The 13,226-nt window shown below is 37.6% G+C and overlaps 1 protein-coding gene across 1 annotated transcript in view; it reads right to left on the bottom strand.

The window, feature by feature from the left end:
- LOC140145017 (uncharacterized) overlaps positions 1–12,656 on the bottom strand; it is a 44,835-nt gene extending 32,179 nt beyond the window's left edge. Inside the window, exons 1-3 of the mRNA XM_072166808.1 lie at positions 12,587–12,656; positions 11,992–12,045; positions 10,519–10,572 (exon numbers count right to left, since the gene is read on the bottom strand). Of these exons, the coding sequence (XP_072022909.1) occupies positions 10,519–10,572; positions 11,992–12,045; positions 12,587–12,656 (178 nt within the window). The remainder of the gene's footprint in view (positions 1–10,518; positions 10,573–11,991; positions 12,046–12,586) is intronic.
- Between the last annotated feature and the right edge of the window lie 570 nt (positions 12,657–13,226).

Raw genomic sequence — 13,226 nt, 5'->3', positions numbered from 1 at the left:
GTTGTGAATGGGAAAACATCAGATTGGATGCCTGTATTGAGTGGTATCCCACAAGGCACAGTATTGGGGCCTCACCTGTTCATACTCTTTATTAATGACATCACGGACTCCGTAAAAGCGGCGGCAAGATTATTCGCTGATGATTGCATTATCTACCGTACCATCTCAGACCAGAAGGATGAAGAGTCTCTTCAACAAGACCTGAATAGCCTGGTAAATTGGGCTGATAAATGGGGCATGAAGTTCAATGCCGCAAAATGCAATGTCATGAGAATATCAAGACAAAGAACTCCAGGGAGTGCAAACTACACCATGATGGGGGAACATCTTCAAGAAGTTACAAATCATCAGTATCTAGGCGTGCATATTGAAAACAATCTCAAATGGAACAAGCAAACAAAACATGCTTCTACTAAGGCAACAAAAGTGCTCAATTTCATCAGGAGGAACTTTTATAACTGCTCCAAAGGTGTTAAAGAGAAGCTGTATCTAACCTTGGTTAGACCACACCTCGAGTATGCCTCGATAGCATGTAATCCAGTCACAAAAGAAAACACAAAACTCCTCGAAATGGTGCAAAGATGCGCTGCACGCTTTGTCTTAGGAGACTATGGAAGAAAATCAAGTGTGAACAATATGCTTCAAACCTTAAATTGGAACACTTTGGAGCAGAGACGTGAAAAGCAACGTTTATGTGCTTTTCACAAAATAATTCATGGTGGATTTGAGCTTGAATTGAATAAATACACCACCAAGAAAGTTGACAGACCAAGACGGACGCACAACCAACAATACCAGAGCAACTCTAATTTCATCACAACAAGCCAGTTCGCTACATCATTATCCCCCTAACAAAATCATCTTGGAACCAATTACCCCAATCGACTGTAGACATCAAAACAACTGAACCCTTTAAACAAGCTATTTCAGAAGTGGACCAGACCTCACGACATGACGACCAGAAGTAAACATTAGCGCCCACACTCTCGTCAGCCCTGTGTTTCACTTCCACGAGGAGGTCTACGGGGAGAAATTCTACAAGGTACAAGGTATGATGGATCGATTTGTCGATCATGGTCTGACGATGGCGAAATCTGTGTGTTGGGATCAAGTATTGCAATTTGGGAAGACCAGCTGGGCAAACAACGGTGAAACAACTGTGATTATGTACTAATATGGATACTTGCTTGGACATGGACGTCGAAGCGGGGTGAGCAAATTTTAAGTAAAGTTAAAATTAATTATAAACATGGACTCTATCAAGTTCTGATACTCCACTACTTGCAAAGTTGCTGGAATAAGTAGGCCCTACTCTTGATCAATTTCAAATTCATGAGTGATTAATTAGTTGCGATCATGTGATCATAACATCCTTTTACTTTGTGTACGAGAGATAAAAATTATCATGAATGGAAAAAATAAAAATAAATAAATAAATAAAAAAATGGACGATTAGTATCCTGAATAATTTGGATGGTTTAGGTAGGGAAATTTGGTTGGGTAATCGAATTGGCTAGGGAGGGGCCTTGGAAAACATGGGCGTGGCAAAATTAAAAAGGTGCAGGTGCCACTGCTGATGTGATAATTGTTTTGTCAGAATTCAGGAATATTTAATTAGTTGCAATCATGTGATCCACTGGATCAAAAATTTGAATGAGATCTCAAATAAAATATACTGGCCAAATTATTGGGGGCATGAATAAGTCATAGTGTGTGTCAGGTAGGGAGAATTTGTCAGGCAATCAACCCAGGATGTGATCATGACAGTGTGGCTTGGAAAAAAAAAAAAAAAATGAATCGGATAACAATAAAATATTGGGCAAATTATTTGTGGCATGAATAATTCATATTGTCAGGTAGAGAGAATATATCAAACAATGAAGTACTTGACTAAGCACCCAGACAATATTTTATATTGGTTTGGTAATCAAACATTTTGGCTAGGGTGAAGTTTGTGCCTTCAATTAAAGGGGTGCCTTGGAGCCAGGGTTTTGGAGAACTGGGCAAGGAAACATTTAAAAGGGGTGCCACTGCCACATTACCAAATTAGTGAATGTATAGGTAATTAGATGCATTCATAAGATCGACAGGGGCATGAGATATCATATAAATACCCTTTTTTTTTTTTTTTTTTTTTCCCTGTTTTGAATGAATTCAAAATAAATTTGCAGAGCGAACACCCAACAGGGCAAACAGAGGTCAAGGTCAACGGGAGATCATTAGGGGTCAATCAAACACCATGGAGGGTCGTTGGTTCATGAAATTGGGGGGTGACCACGGAAACTGGAAAAAAAATAAAAATTTAGTAGGTTCATGAAATTTGGTTAGGGTTAGTTTGGGGTTATTCGTGGTCAGATCGCCATAGGTTGTCCCACCGTTATCCGACTGTTGGATTTTTGCAGAACTGGTTAACAATTGCATGTGACATTTCATTTTATGACTGTTGAAGTTTGTGGTGCTTAAGGATTTTGTTCAGACAGGGAAGCATGAGCCTTTCTTTTCTGAGCGTTTATGGTTAAGAAGTTCAAGGTCATAATGTAGGTCAGAAGGTATGGATTGTTGAAAAATATGGGATTGGAATTTGAGGTAATTGGAGGGCAAAATAAGAAGGCTCAAGGAGTTTTTCATGGAACTTGGGGAAATGGAGGAGCAGTCAAAGTCAGTTTCTTGGGTCAGGTCAGGCTTATCAGGGTCACCTGAAGACATTGTATAAAGGTCAGATGGTCACGCAACTCGATAAAGGGGTTCCAGCAGATTCAGGCAATAGATAATAGTATCGGTGTTTACGGAGCTTGGTAAAAAAGAGGTACGTAGCATAGGAGGTTAAAAATGTTCAAGATGTTGGCTTTACTCAAGGGCATCTGGAGTCTAGTATGTACATGTAAGACAGGGGAAATGGGGAACGCGGCAGGATTTGAGTAACATCAAGTGAAGTAGTAATTTGGGAGATCAATGGGAGGTCATTCAATGTTGGTATTCATGAGGCTTGGAGAATGATCCCATTGAAAGTTAACAATTCACCAGGCAACTCACAAGATCAATTAAATCGGTTTCGGGAAGTTGGAAGCATATTGCATTTCATCAGGTTATTTAGGTACCATAATAAATCAAATAGAAATAACAAATTCCTGTTCTATGTCTGGGTAACTTCCGGGTAACTTAAACAGTAAGGAAATTCCTGTCCCTCTCATTCCTAGGATAAGGAATTTTGTGTAGTAACGGCGAAATGAAATAGGAATTTTGCATAGCGGTAAGGTTGACTGGCAAGTTGCTTCCCAGTTTCTGTTTTCTTTTTCTGATTTATTTCTGGTCGAATCAACATATTGGTGGTCGCAGTTAATAATGGAGGCTACATGACGGAGAAGATATAAAGAATGATATACATGTAATACATTTCTGGACATTATTTGGACCATTTAGACCACATCTAATGATATCCGAAGCAAGCGTATGGCAGGACAAGACAAAGTGGGACGGGAACACTTTCAGTGTACAATGCGAACATTATGTATTAAAGGGCAGGTCTATTGCAAAAACAAGTTCATCTCTATCGAGGAGAATAATTATTAAATTACAAGTTGACACTTGTTGCAAGTTTTTATGCATATTTCTCCTGGAAAAAAGAGAAATTGCGTGGGTGAAGTTCGTACGGGTTCGTCCCCCGTTTGAAGCGGAATTAATTTTCAAGGTAGCCGGCTGACTATGTAAGTAAATGAAGCGGACACTATATCATACTCTCATTTAATACCTGTGTGACACAATCACAATCACTTTGACAAGTTTGACATTAGCCACATGGTTGCTGCAACAATGAGTTGTACTATATATTATTTACCATGACAATGCTGTATAACAATATGCAGACTATTTTGTTCTCATTTCGGAAACAAGCCTCACACAGTATTGTTACTATGTGTTCGCTTTGTAATATTTCATCCAACTGAAACTATAATAAAGTAGCATTGCAATATTGCACAGGGAAATCAGGTACACCAGTTTGTGGACTGAACATTGTTTATATGCTAGTCTCAGATTGATCGCGCTGAAATTAATATAATTTTTTATATTTTTTATCTTTAGCCCAAATATTTATTATGATATTGATATACATATGAATTGTAATATCACAATTGACTAATATATAAGAAAAAGAAGCGGCTGATTTATCCATATCTTCAAAAAATTTGTGTGAACAACAACAGTATCGTTATGTGCATTGAGAATGTTTATAGTCCCTTTTGGCAAAGCAGGCACAGTCAATTCACGATGTCAACTTTTTTCTAGGTCAAATCTGTCTTGTTCGAAGGAACTCATCGCTTAAGTTGGTTTTGCAGAATATCAATTTTAAACGTCTTATTTTCATTGTCCTCAAAACATTAGCTTTTGCCAATGATATGATGTTGTCTGAGCAATATATGACCATTGAATGCCATTAATTATATCGTTACAATGTCCGACAATCTCATTCTTTGGGAACAAATGATCGATACGTAGATACTGGTATGCAAAATGGGTTGGCTTCGCAGCCAAAGAAAAGTTGCCATATTGTGTGTAATTATTGAGTTAGGCACCGCAGGTAGCCTAACTCGCTAGTATCATTCTTGCCATTTCTATCTTTTATTATACATTGAATGCTCTACGCCCTTACAATGATCACTGTTATGGAGTCAATTTACTTTACTTCACTTCCTGGGCAGTAGTACTGTGCACATTTGGAAATAATTGCCCAGCTAATTAATAGTCGGCCTGCTCACTTCATAACTACATTTATAACTAGTGAATAAAAATATATACAATTGAGTGCCTTCTGCGCATTGGCGAAAACAGCATTTTGCTTGTTACGTCAGCAGGAGTCAATCGCACGGGCTCAGGCGGGGCGTCAGTGATTAAGCTTAGGATAAGCTGTTGCGCAAGCCTTCAACTTGCCAGCATGGTAAAGGTATCGAGGTGCAAGGGTGCACAGGGAAATTAGGCTTCATAATAGGAGGAATTCAATCACCAGGGTGCCATGGGGTAGTAAGCCAGGGGTCATCCTACGTTCTCAATTTTTCTCCCAAAAATATAATAGGAGTTTTCGAGTTTTCGTAGCCCGCTGCTACCACGATTGTTTTTTCTTAGGCCCAAAGCCTTAACAAGTAAGTCTAAAATCTACAAGTATAGTATATGTTGTACATAGGGGAGGATAAACTCAGGAATTTGGTGCACAAACAAAAATAGGCACAGGTTTGCAGCTCGTACCTCTTCCTTACACAAAAGGTGTCTTGTAAGGTTGAGATAAATTATCTAAAATATCCTTGTGTTTGTCAATGACATCAAGGGCGCACATTTTCAAGTGATTCTGTAAAGGTTTTTAACGCCGTTAATAAGCCTAGGGAATTAAGCTGTCAAAAAGGATAGCTAGGGTTCATGAGGAGGCTTATAGAATCACAAGTGAAAAAAAAAAAAAAAAAAAAAAGGGGGGTTGGGCAAATTTCTGTGCCATAAATTTGTTTAGCGGTAAAAAAGGACAGGGCCACAAATTTAATCTTGAATCCAATTATATGAAAATAATTGGATCACCATAAATAATTGTATAAGTGTTTACAAATAGTAATAATTAAGTAACTAATAAATTTGAGAAATAGTGCATGAGAAGTTGAACGAAATATGTCAAATATCAGATTACTTTCCTGAATGTTTCCGGCTTCAGGAAAGTAGGATTAATGTATATGCACTTTTCTAAGGAATTTATATTAAAGGATTGACTCAATAAATGTATGTAAACTTCTCTGGAGAAATTTTCTCTTGAAAAGTTAAGCCAAGTTTGATGTATTATAACGGTACCCTTTGGGTCCGTATTTTATTGGATAAGCTGAAGTTAAATCCAATTCTGGTTTACAAATAAATGGAGATACTCCTGACAGATATGCCAGCAAAACTTTTGAGTAAAATGTGCCTCATTTCATCTGGGGGTAATAAAGTTTATTGTATCCATACAATAAACAAATTTACCTCCTGTGAAAGAGTCTAGCCCTGGTCCATAGCTTGTGCTTGGACAAATCAATATGATTGATTTATTGATTGGTTGCCTAGTAATGGCTTTATATAAGCAGGTGTATAAGGACCAATGATGTTTAAGGTCTATTGTTTGAAGTAGCCAATGGGAAGTGGTTAATAACCCTCTGACACTGCCAGTGGGTCAAGAATTAGGCACATTTTTATCTGTCATGGAAGGAGAAGGTTGGATCTCCAATGTGAAGAAAATTTTCCCACCCACCACACCCAAAAATTTAGGTCATATCCCAGTATTCAATACCTTTATGGACAGTCACTTGGGAGCATTAGTTGGCTGGGAAGGCATCGATATCGCACGGGTTTAGAGGTACATAGACCTAAAGGGTATTGCAGTCTGCGTTTTAATGGTAGCTTCTGGGCATGGGCAAATTACCAGGAAGAGGGCGGTTAAGCTGACCAAGGGAGAGGATTCAATAAGTGCACATTTTAACTTCTCTTGGAGAGGTTAGGCCACATTTGGGTATACAGATCTAGGTGTTCAGGAAATCCCTTTAAAAAGGGTTCTGTAGCTTGTTGGTTAATACATTGCTGTTAACTTCTTTAAAAAGTTGGACCACACTTGGCGAGTGTGGAAAGGGCTTGAGAATACCCTGGAGGGCCCCGTCTCTATCTTACATGAAATTAATTTGGGTTAACTTCTCTGCAAGGAGAGGAGTTGGGCCACACTTGTGTGTGGGCCAGGGAAATTCCCGGAGGGCCCCGTATCTTTGAGGTTATTTTGGATTAACTTATGCGAAAGAGAAGTGGGGCCACACTTGCATGTGTGCAAAGGGGCCGAGGAAATTCCCTGGAGGGCCCCGTAGCTTACGAGGAATTTTGGTTAACTTCTTTGCGAGACAAGAAGTGGGGCCACACTTGCGTGTGCGCAAAAGGGCTCGGGGTAATACCCTGGAGGGCCCCATATTCATTAATTCATTTTCATCCATTCATTTCTTTCATGCATTTAAAATGTATTGTACAAGGAATTAACTTGGGTTAACTTCTCTCTGAGAAGTTGGCCACGTATTAAATTCATTCATTTTCATTCATTCATTCATTTTTCATTGCATTTCATTTATGCATCTTACAAGGAATTAATTTTGGTTAACTTATCTATGATAAGATAAGATTGGGCCACACTTGTGTGTGTGCAAAAGGGCCGGGAAATTTCCTGGAGGGTCCGTATCTTATACAAGGAATTAAGTTGGGTTAACTTCTCTGCGAGAAGTTGGGCCACACTTTGTTCCGGGAGGCTCCGTACCTTACGGGTAAGTAGTGTAGGCATGAGCTCGGGAAATTACCGGGAGGGCCCCGTATCTTACGGGCGAGTAATTTAGGAATTGGCTCGGGAAATTCCGGGAGGGCCCGTATCTTCACGGGTGAGCAAACACTGTGTGTAGACGGGGACAGGGTCTGTATTTAGGGGGAAAGTAAAGATTATCCAGGTCAGAAATTGTGGCGGTAAAAAAGGGACAGGGCCACAAATTTAATCTTGAATCCAATTATATGAAAATAATTGGATCACCATAGGTAATTGTATAAGTGTTTACAAATAGTAATAATTAAGTAACTAATAAATTTGAGAAATAGTGCATGAGAAGTTGAGCGAAATATGTCAAATATCAGATTACTTTCCTGAATGTTTCCGGCTTCAGGAAAGTAGGATTAATGTATATGCACTTTTCTAAGGAATTTATATTAAAGGATTGACTCAATAAATGTATGTAAACTTCTCTGGAGAAATTTTCTCTTGAAAAGTTAAGCCAAGTTTGATGTATTATAACGGTACCCTTTGGGTCCGTATTTTATTGGATAAGCTGAAGTTAAATCCAATTCTGGTTTACAAATAAATGGAGATACTCCTGACAGATATGCCAGCAAAACTTTTGAGTAAAATGTGCCTCATTTCATCTGGGGGTAATAGAGTCACTGATCATCTTCATTTTTTGCCTTTAGTGAATAATAAGCCTATTATTAGAATGTTTGAATCTCGCGCGTATGAGTATTATATAGTAGAAAATGAGAAAAAGTGGAAATTTAATAAAACAAATGTCCTTCTGTGGATCGGTGTTTTAGTAATAGAGCATGCAAAGGTTATTATTCTAAAAGCGTTAAAAGAAAAGTGATTATTACTGAAAATAAAGTACTATTTAATTTCATTTTGATCTTTTTCATAGAAGGCCTAATTATGTTCCAAGTCCCCCCCCCCCACTTTAAAGCAAAATAATGGGAGTTTAATTGCAAATACAAATTTCAAGATCCTCGGCAGACACTGTCTGGCGCGCGATTTCTTGTCTGAGCACCCAGCACACTGAAAGATAACCTTACAATGGCGTGCGTGCAATGCCGTTAGTAGTTCCATATAAAACTTAAAATTTAGGCAAATTGTGTACGAATTGGCACCCAAAATGTGTGTATGATTTCATTTTATAATTTTATGTAAAAGAAGAGATGGTCATGTTGTCCCTAGGGTATCTCCTTAGGACCAGCGCATGTATTTCAATAGTGACTTTCATAGTGAAACCCGTACCCCCTTCTCGGAACTACTTTGAGACAAAATCATTCCCCTGAAGAAAGATTAAAATGATCGATGGTCTTTGAGCGTGCTGAAAAATTGCCCATACTTTGTAGCTAAAATTAGGATCACCTATTGCATGTATTGTATAACCACAGTCCACAGGTGAGATAGCATCGAGTAGTTTTTAAAATGATTTTCGACCATTTTCTTTTCCAAACTCTTATCAGTGGGAATATCTCTAGTGCCGAATTCGACAGCGTTGTCGCGAAATATGTACATGATACTGTACATGATACTGAGTTGAACTGTTGAGTCATATAATTGGCCTACTAATCTGATCAGGTTGGTTTAGCCCCCCCCCACCGACGATGACAATAAACTGATGCCATAAGCTTCAGTGACGAAGTGTCATAGGGGCAAGGTTTCCCGCCCCCCCTACCCCAACCCCAGTAAAAATGCATTAAAAAAAAAATCAAATTGATTCAGAACTAACAAGTTCGAATCTTATTCGCTGGGGGTGATGTGTATATCATGGGAAATCCACCCCCCCCCCCTTCCACCTACCACCACTAAAATGTTTTATCTTTCTTCTAGGTAGGCTTGGCGTCTGCTGAATACTTTATGCCAAATTTGCCTGATAATGTCTCCTATTGAATGTCTTTATCAGGCGGACCCCTAGCCACCATTGTGTCCACATAAGATATAAATAATGCGAGGTTTTCTCCAATATTATTTCCTAATGATACATGAAAACTTAGACCTATTTGGGCTATTTTGCGTAATGTAGCTTTCATAATTTTGGGCATCTGGCAACACCGCATTAAAATTAAACTTCATTTATTGTTTCGAAACATTCAGAATAGTTGACCATGATGATAAACTGACTCTACATACAACATTACATCACATCGTCGGTCGCAACACATAGTGGCGTACGTGAAGGACAAAATACGTTTCCGAGCAAATCGTTTTTGAGGGATATGCTACTAGTAACAGAGTCGATACATCTCCCCTATCAACTCTCAGTGTCCCGATTTCATTTGAAATTGTAGTTTAAGGTTCAAACTATTAAACTGCATCGTTAATAGTTAACAAGGATTACTATTATATGATAATAGCTAGCTCTAAACCTATACGCCACTATGTGAAACGGAAAATTTGGAAAATAACTCTACGCCATTATGTGTTGCGACCGACGACATGTGGGCAAAATGCAGCGAATTTTCTTTTTATGAAAATTTTGAATTTTTACAAAATGTATGTTTTTCTGGCAACACCTTCCTTAGAGAAATAAATTTCCCCAAGCTGTTCTTATTATATATGTTGGGGGCAAGGTATGTTCTACCAATAACCATAACGACAACATCCTAGGTGGGCGCGAAAGTTAATTTTTCGTATCGCCAAAATCGGTAAAAAATGGCATTTTTCAAATTTGAAAAACTTGCAGTGTTGCCAGGTCCGAAATTGATATTTAGAAAACGAATCTCTAAACACAACTTCGTTTGTAGATAGAACAAGAATGGGGCTTTTTTATTTTACAATTTATTTTTAAATACCAACTTGCATATTAAGGCAACAACGCGTCCTTTTAAGGGCAATTTCCACTTTTTAGCTCCAAAATAGGTAAAATTGTAAAAACACAAATTGGGCGTTGCCATGGCAACGGACTTCAGCTGAATTTTCGAAATGCATTTTTGTAACCTCCAACCAAAGTCCTTTCACCTCAGCAAGAAAAAATTTTTTGACTGTGGCCAACCCTACTAAATAAATATCTGATATTGCACTTAAGTAGCCAGCATAAACTCAACCCTTTATTTAGAGTTTAATGATTATTGTTAATTCTGCTTTAAAATATCCGAACTTTCATTGTTTATAGCGATAAACTGCACCAAAACTTGTGGAAAATGGCGGTATATAATTATAAGTAGGTATCCTGGGATTCCTGGTACTAATAAAAGTAGTCTTACCTTCCTGAGTTTCCTCATGTTGTTTCTTAGCAAGTTCCTCTGCATGTCTTTGGGCTGTTAAAAATCATGAAAGCAAATTATACTTATTGATATTGAAAGTATTCAAAGACAAAATAGGGTCTAAAAGACTTGTTTTGAATGCAATTAATGTACAAGGCACAGAAATAAGTGATACTTCATTTTTTTGCGGTATTATTTATTATTATTATTTTAAAGAACTTATAAAGCGCATTTCCCATGGACCAATGCGCTGTACAAAGAAAATAAAAATACATCAAAATACACAGAATGGCATTAAGTACAACAATATATCACAATGTGGTAAAATATACTCCTAATTACTTCAAAAATTTTGATTAAACCAGATATGCGCAGCATTCTGAAGCACAATTAGAATAATTAAAAATACACAGTATCAATACCAAAAATACACAGCATGGCATTAAATACATGGTATAGATACGAAGATTGGGAGGAAACTTGTTCCAAGCAACTGAAGATCTGTAAAGGAAAGTTTTCTTTCCAGAAGAGGTTTTCCATATTGGAACAAACGTGCTGTTTTGAGATTGACCCCTTGTACATTTGGAATGTGTAGAATGAGTGAAGGTAAAGTTTGAAGAAAGATACTCAGGAGCAGTTCGTGTGAGACATTTTATATTTAAACGTTAAAATAAGAAATTGATGCTCCCATCTACAGCTAAGTTTAACCCAGTCCAGGTCTTTCATCATACTGTCTATTGATGTTCTGATGTCTGCAGAGAGTAAATCACGGGCCAGTCTATTATGCAAATTCTGGAGCTCATTATTGTGACAGGCACTGAAATTTGACCAAACAGAACTGCAGTAGTCAAAATGAGGAACAACAAGGGCTTGTGAAAGCATTTTGACAGTTTTCCATGGAAGGTGTTGCTTTACTCTACGAATAACTCCTATGTGCTTAGATATGTTAGAAGATAAATAATTAACATGTTCATTCCATGACAGCTGTGAATCAAAGGTAACTCCTAAATATTTATACCTTTCAATTCTTTTGATTTTTTCATTTTCATAGATAAGAGAAACATTGTTAAACTTATGAAGAGTCTGTCTTGTACCAAATAACATCAGTTTAGTTTTCTTTATGTTTAGAGTTAAATTGTTGGCCTGGAACCAATCAGCAATGTTATTCAGGTTAGCATTAAGATCATGTTGCAAAATATTGGGATCAGATGAACTAAGTAACAGAGTTGTATCATCTGCATACATCACACACTTACAATTAGAATTTACAGACTCAGGTAGAGAGTTAACAAATATAATGAATAATAACATCATCCATCATCCAATCATGAGAATTATTGGATTTGTGTGCTTTTGCATAGTAATGATCCCTATCTTTAGAAATCTTTATATAATCACTTATATACCAAGAGGGGTACTTCTGAACATGCTATATACTGAAAGTAGGATGGTACCAATAAAAGCAAGTCTTACCTTCCTGAGTTTCCTCATGTTGTTTCTTAGCAAGTTCCTCTGCATGTCTTTGGGCTGTAAAAAATCATTATTAACAAATTTAACTTACTATTGATATTGATAGTATTAAAAAACAAAATAGGGTCTAAAAGACTAGTGCTGCATGAAACTTCTGGCATATGGTTATGATAATTATAAGTCCAAAAATGGGCTTTTTTTCATTATTATTTTGGAGGCTACTAAATATAATTGTTTACAATTTGCTGCTATAGATTTGGTTGATTTTTACCCACTGACAGCACACCATGCATGCAGTACGCCGTTTGGATCAAGCTCCCCCCTCGCAACATACTACAAACATTGGGTACGATACCTGAGACTAAACCAACCTTGATGTGTTGGGCTTAATAAGCCCCTTATGTTCAAAAAATACTTGGCCAAAAACACCATACAGGGTTTCTAGGCATTTATATATAGCACTAGCAATTAAGGTGATTGCAGAGGTATAATTTAAAGGAAATGGAGATATGGTGCTGCTGGTCCACATCCATTACATAATTGACAACCACCAACCCTGCTCTGCAGCGTATCCACCTGTCTTGAATAGGGAACATACCTTGTTTAATTTTCTCCATGTCCAGGAAGCTCAATTTCCTTTTACAACCATAATGGGCTGCAATACCCATAACGGTTAGGTTTAGGGTGAGGGTTAGGGTTAAGGAGGGTTGGGGTATTGCTGTCCAGGAATGGAGGCGAACCTAGCTCAAACAGGCATCTTCACTGGGCAGGGTTAATTACAGGCTAGCACTGGCTCAGTGCAGCCTGACTATAGGTAGAAAGATGCGGTGACATATGCTTCTATTCAAATGTGCCGCAATGCAAAGAACTGAGAAAAACCTAGACCCTGAAGTGTATACGGCTCTGGTTTTTTAACATGTATCAAAAGGCTTAATGACACTTTGGGAGACCCCAGCAGAAACACATGACATATTTCAGGATAACTTTTTACATTTTTATGTAGTGTAGACATAGGCTAATCTCCCATAGCTTAACAAAATTTGTCCCAGTTTTCTTTCTTTACTTGTGACAAGACCAAATGTCCAATTGTAAACGGAAATTTGGAAACCTAACAAAAGTGGCTAATTTGTTTTGTTTGCAAAATAAAACCAGATCAGCTCTGAGAATTCACTTCAATATTTTATGAACACATGTTAGTAGTAGTACAAGATAAAAGAAATACAAGATTTACCTAAATA

This window comes from Amphiura filiformis, unplaced genomic scaffold (assembly GCF_039555335.1).
Source record: "Amphiura filiformis unplaced genomic scaffold, Afil_fr2py scaffold_114, whole genome shotgun sequence".
Classification (NCBI taxonomy): domain Eukaryota; kingdom Metazoa; phylum Echinodermata; class Ophiuroidea; order Amphilepidida; family Amphiuridae; genus Amphiura; species Amphiura filiformis.
Note: the sequence above shows the minus strand (reverse complement) of the source record. Positions and strands in the feature narration are given on the sequence as shown.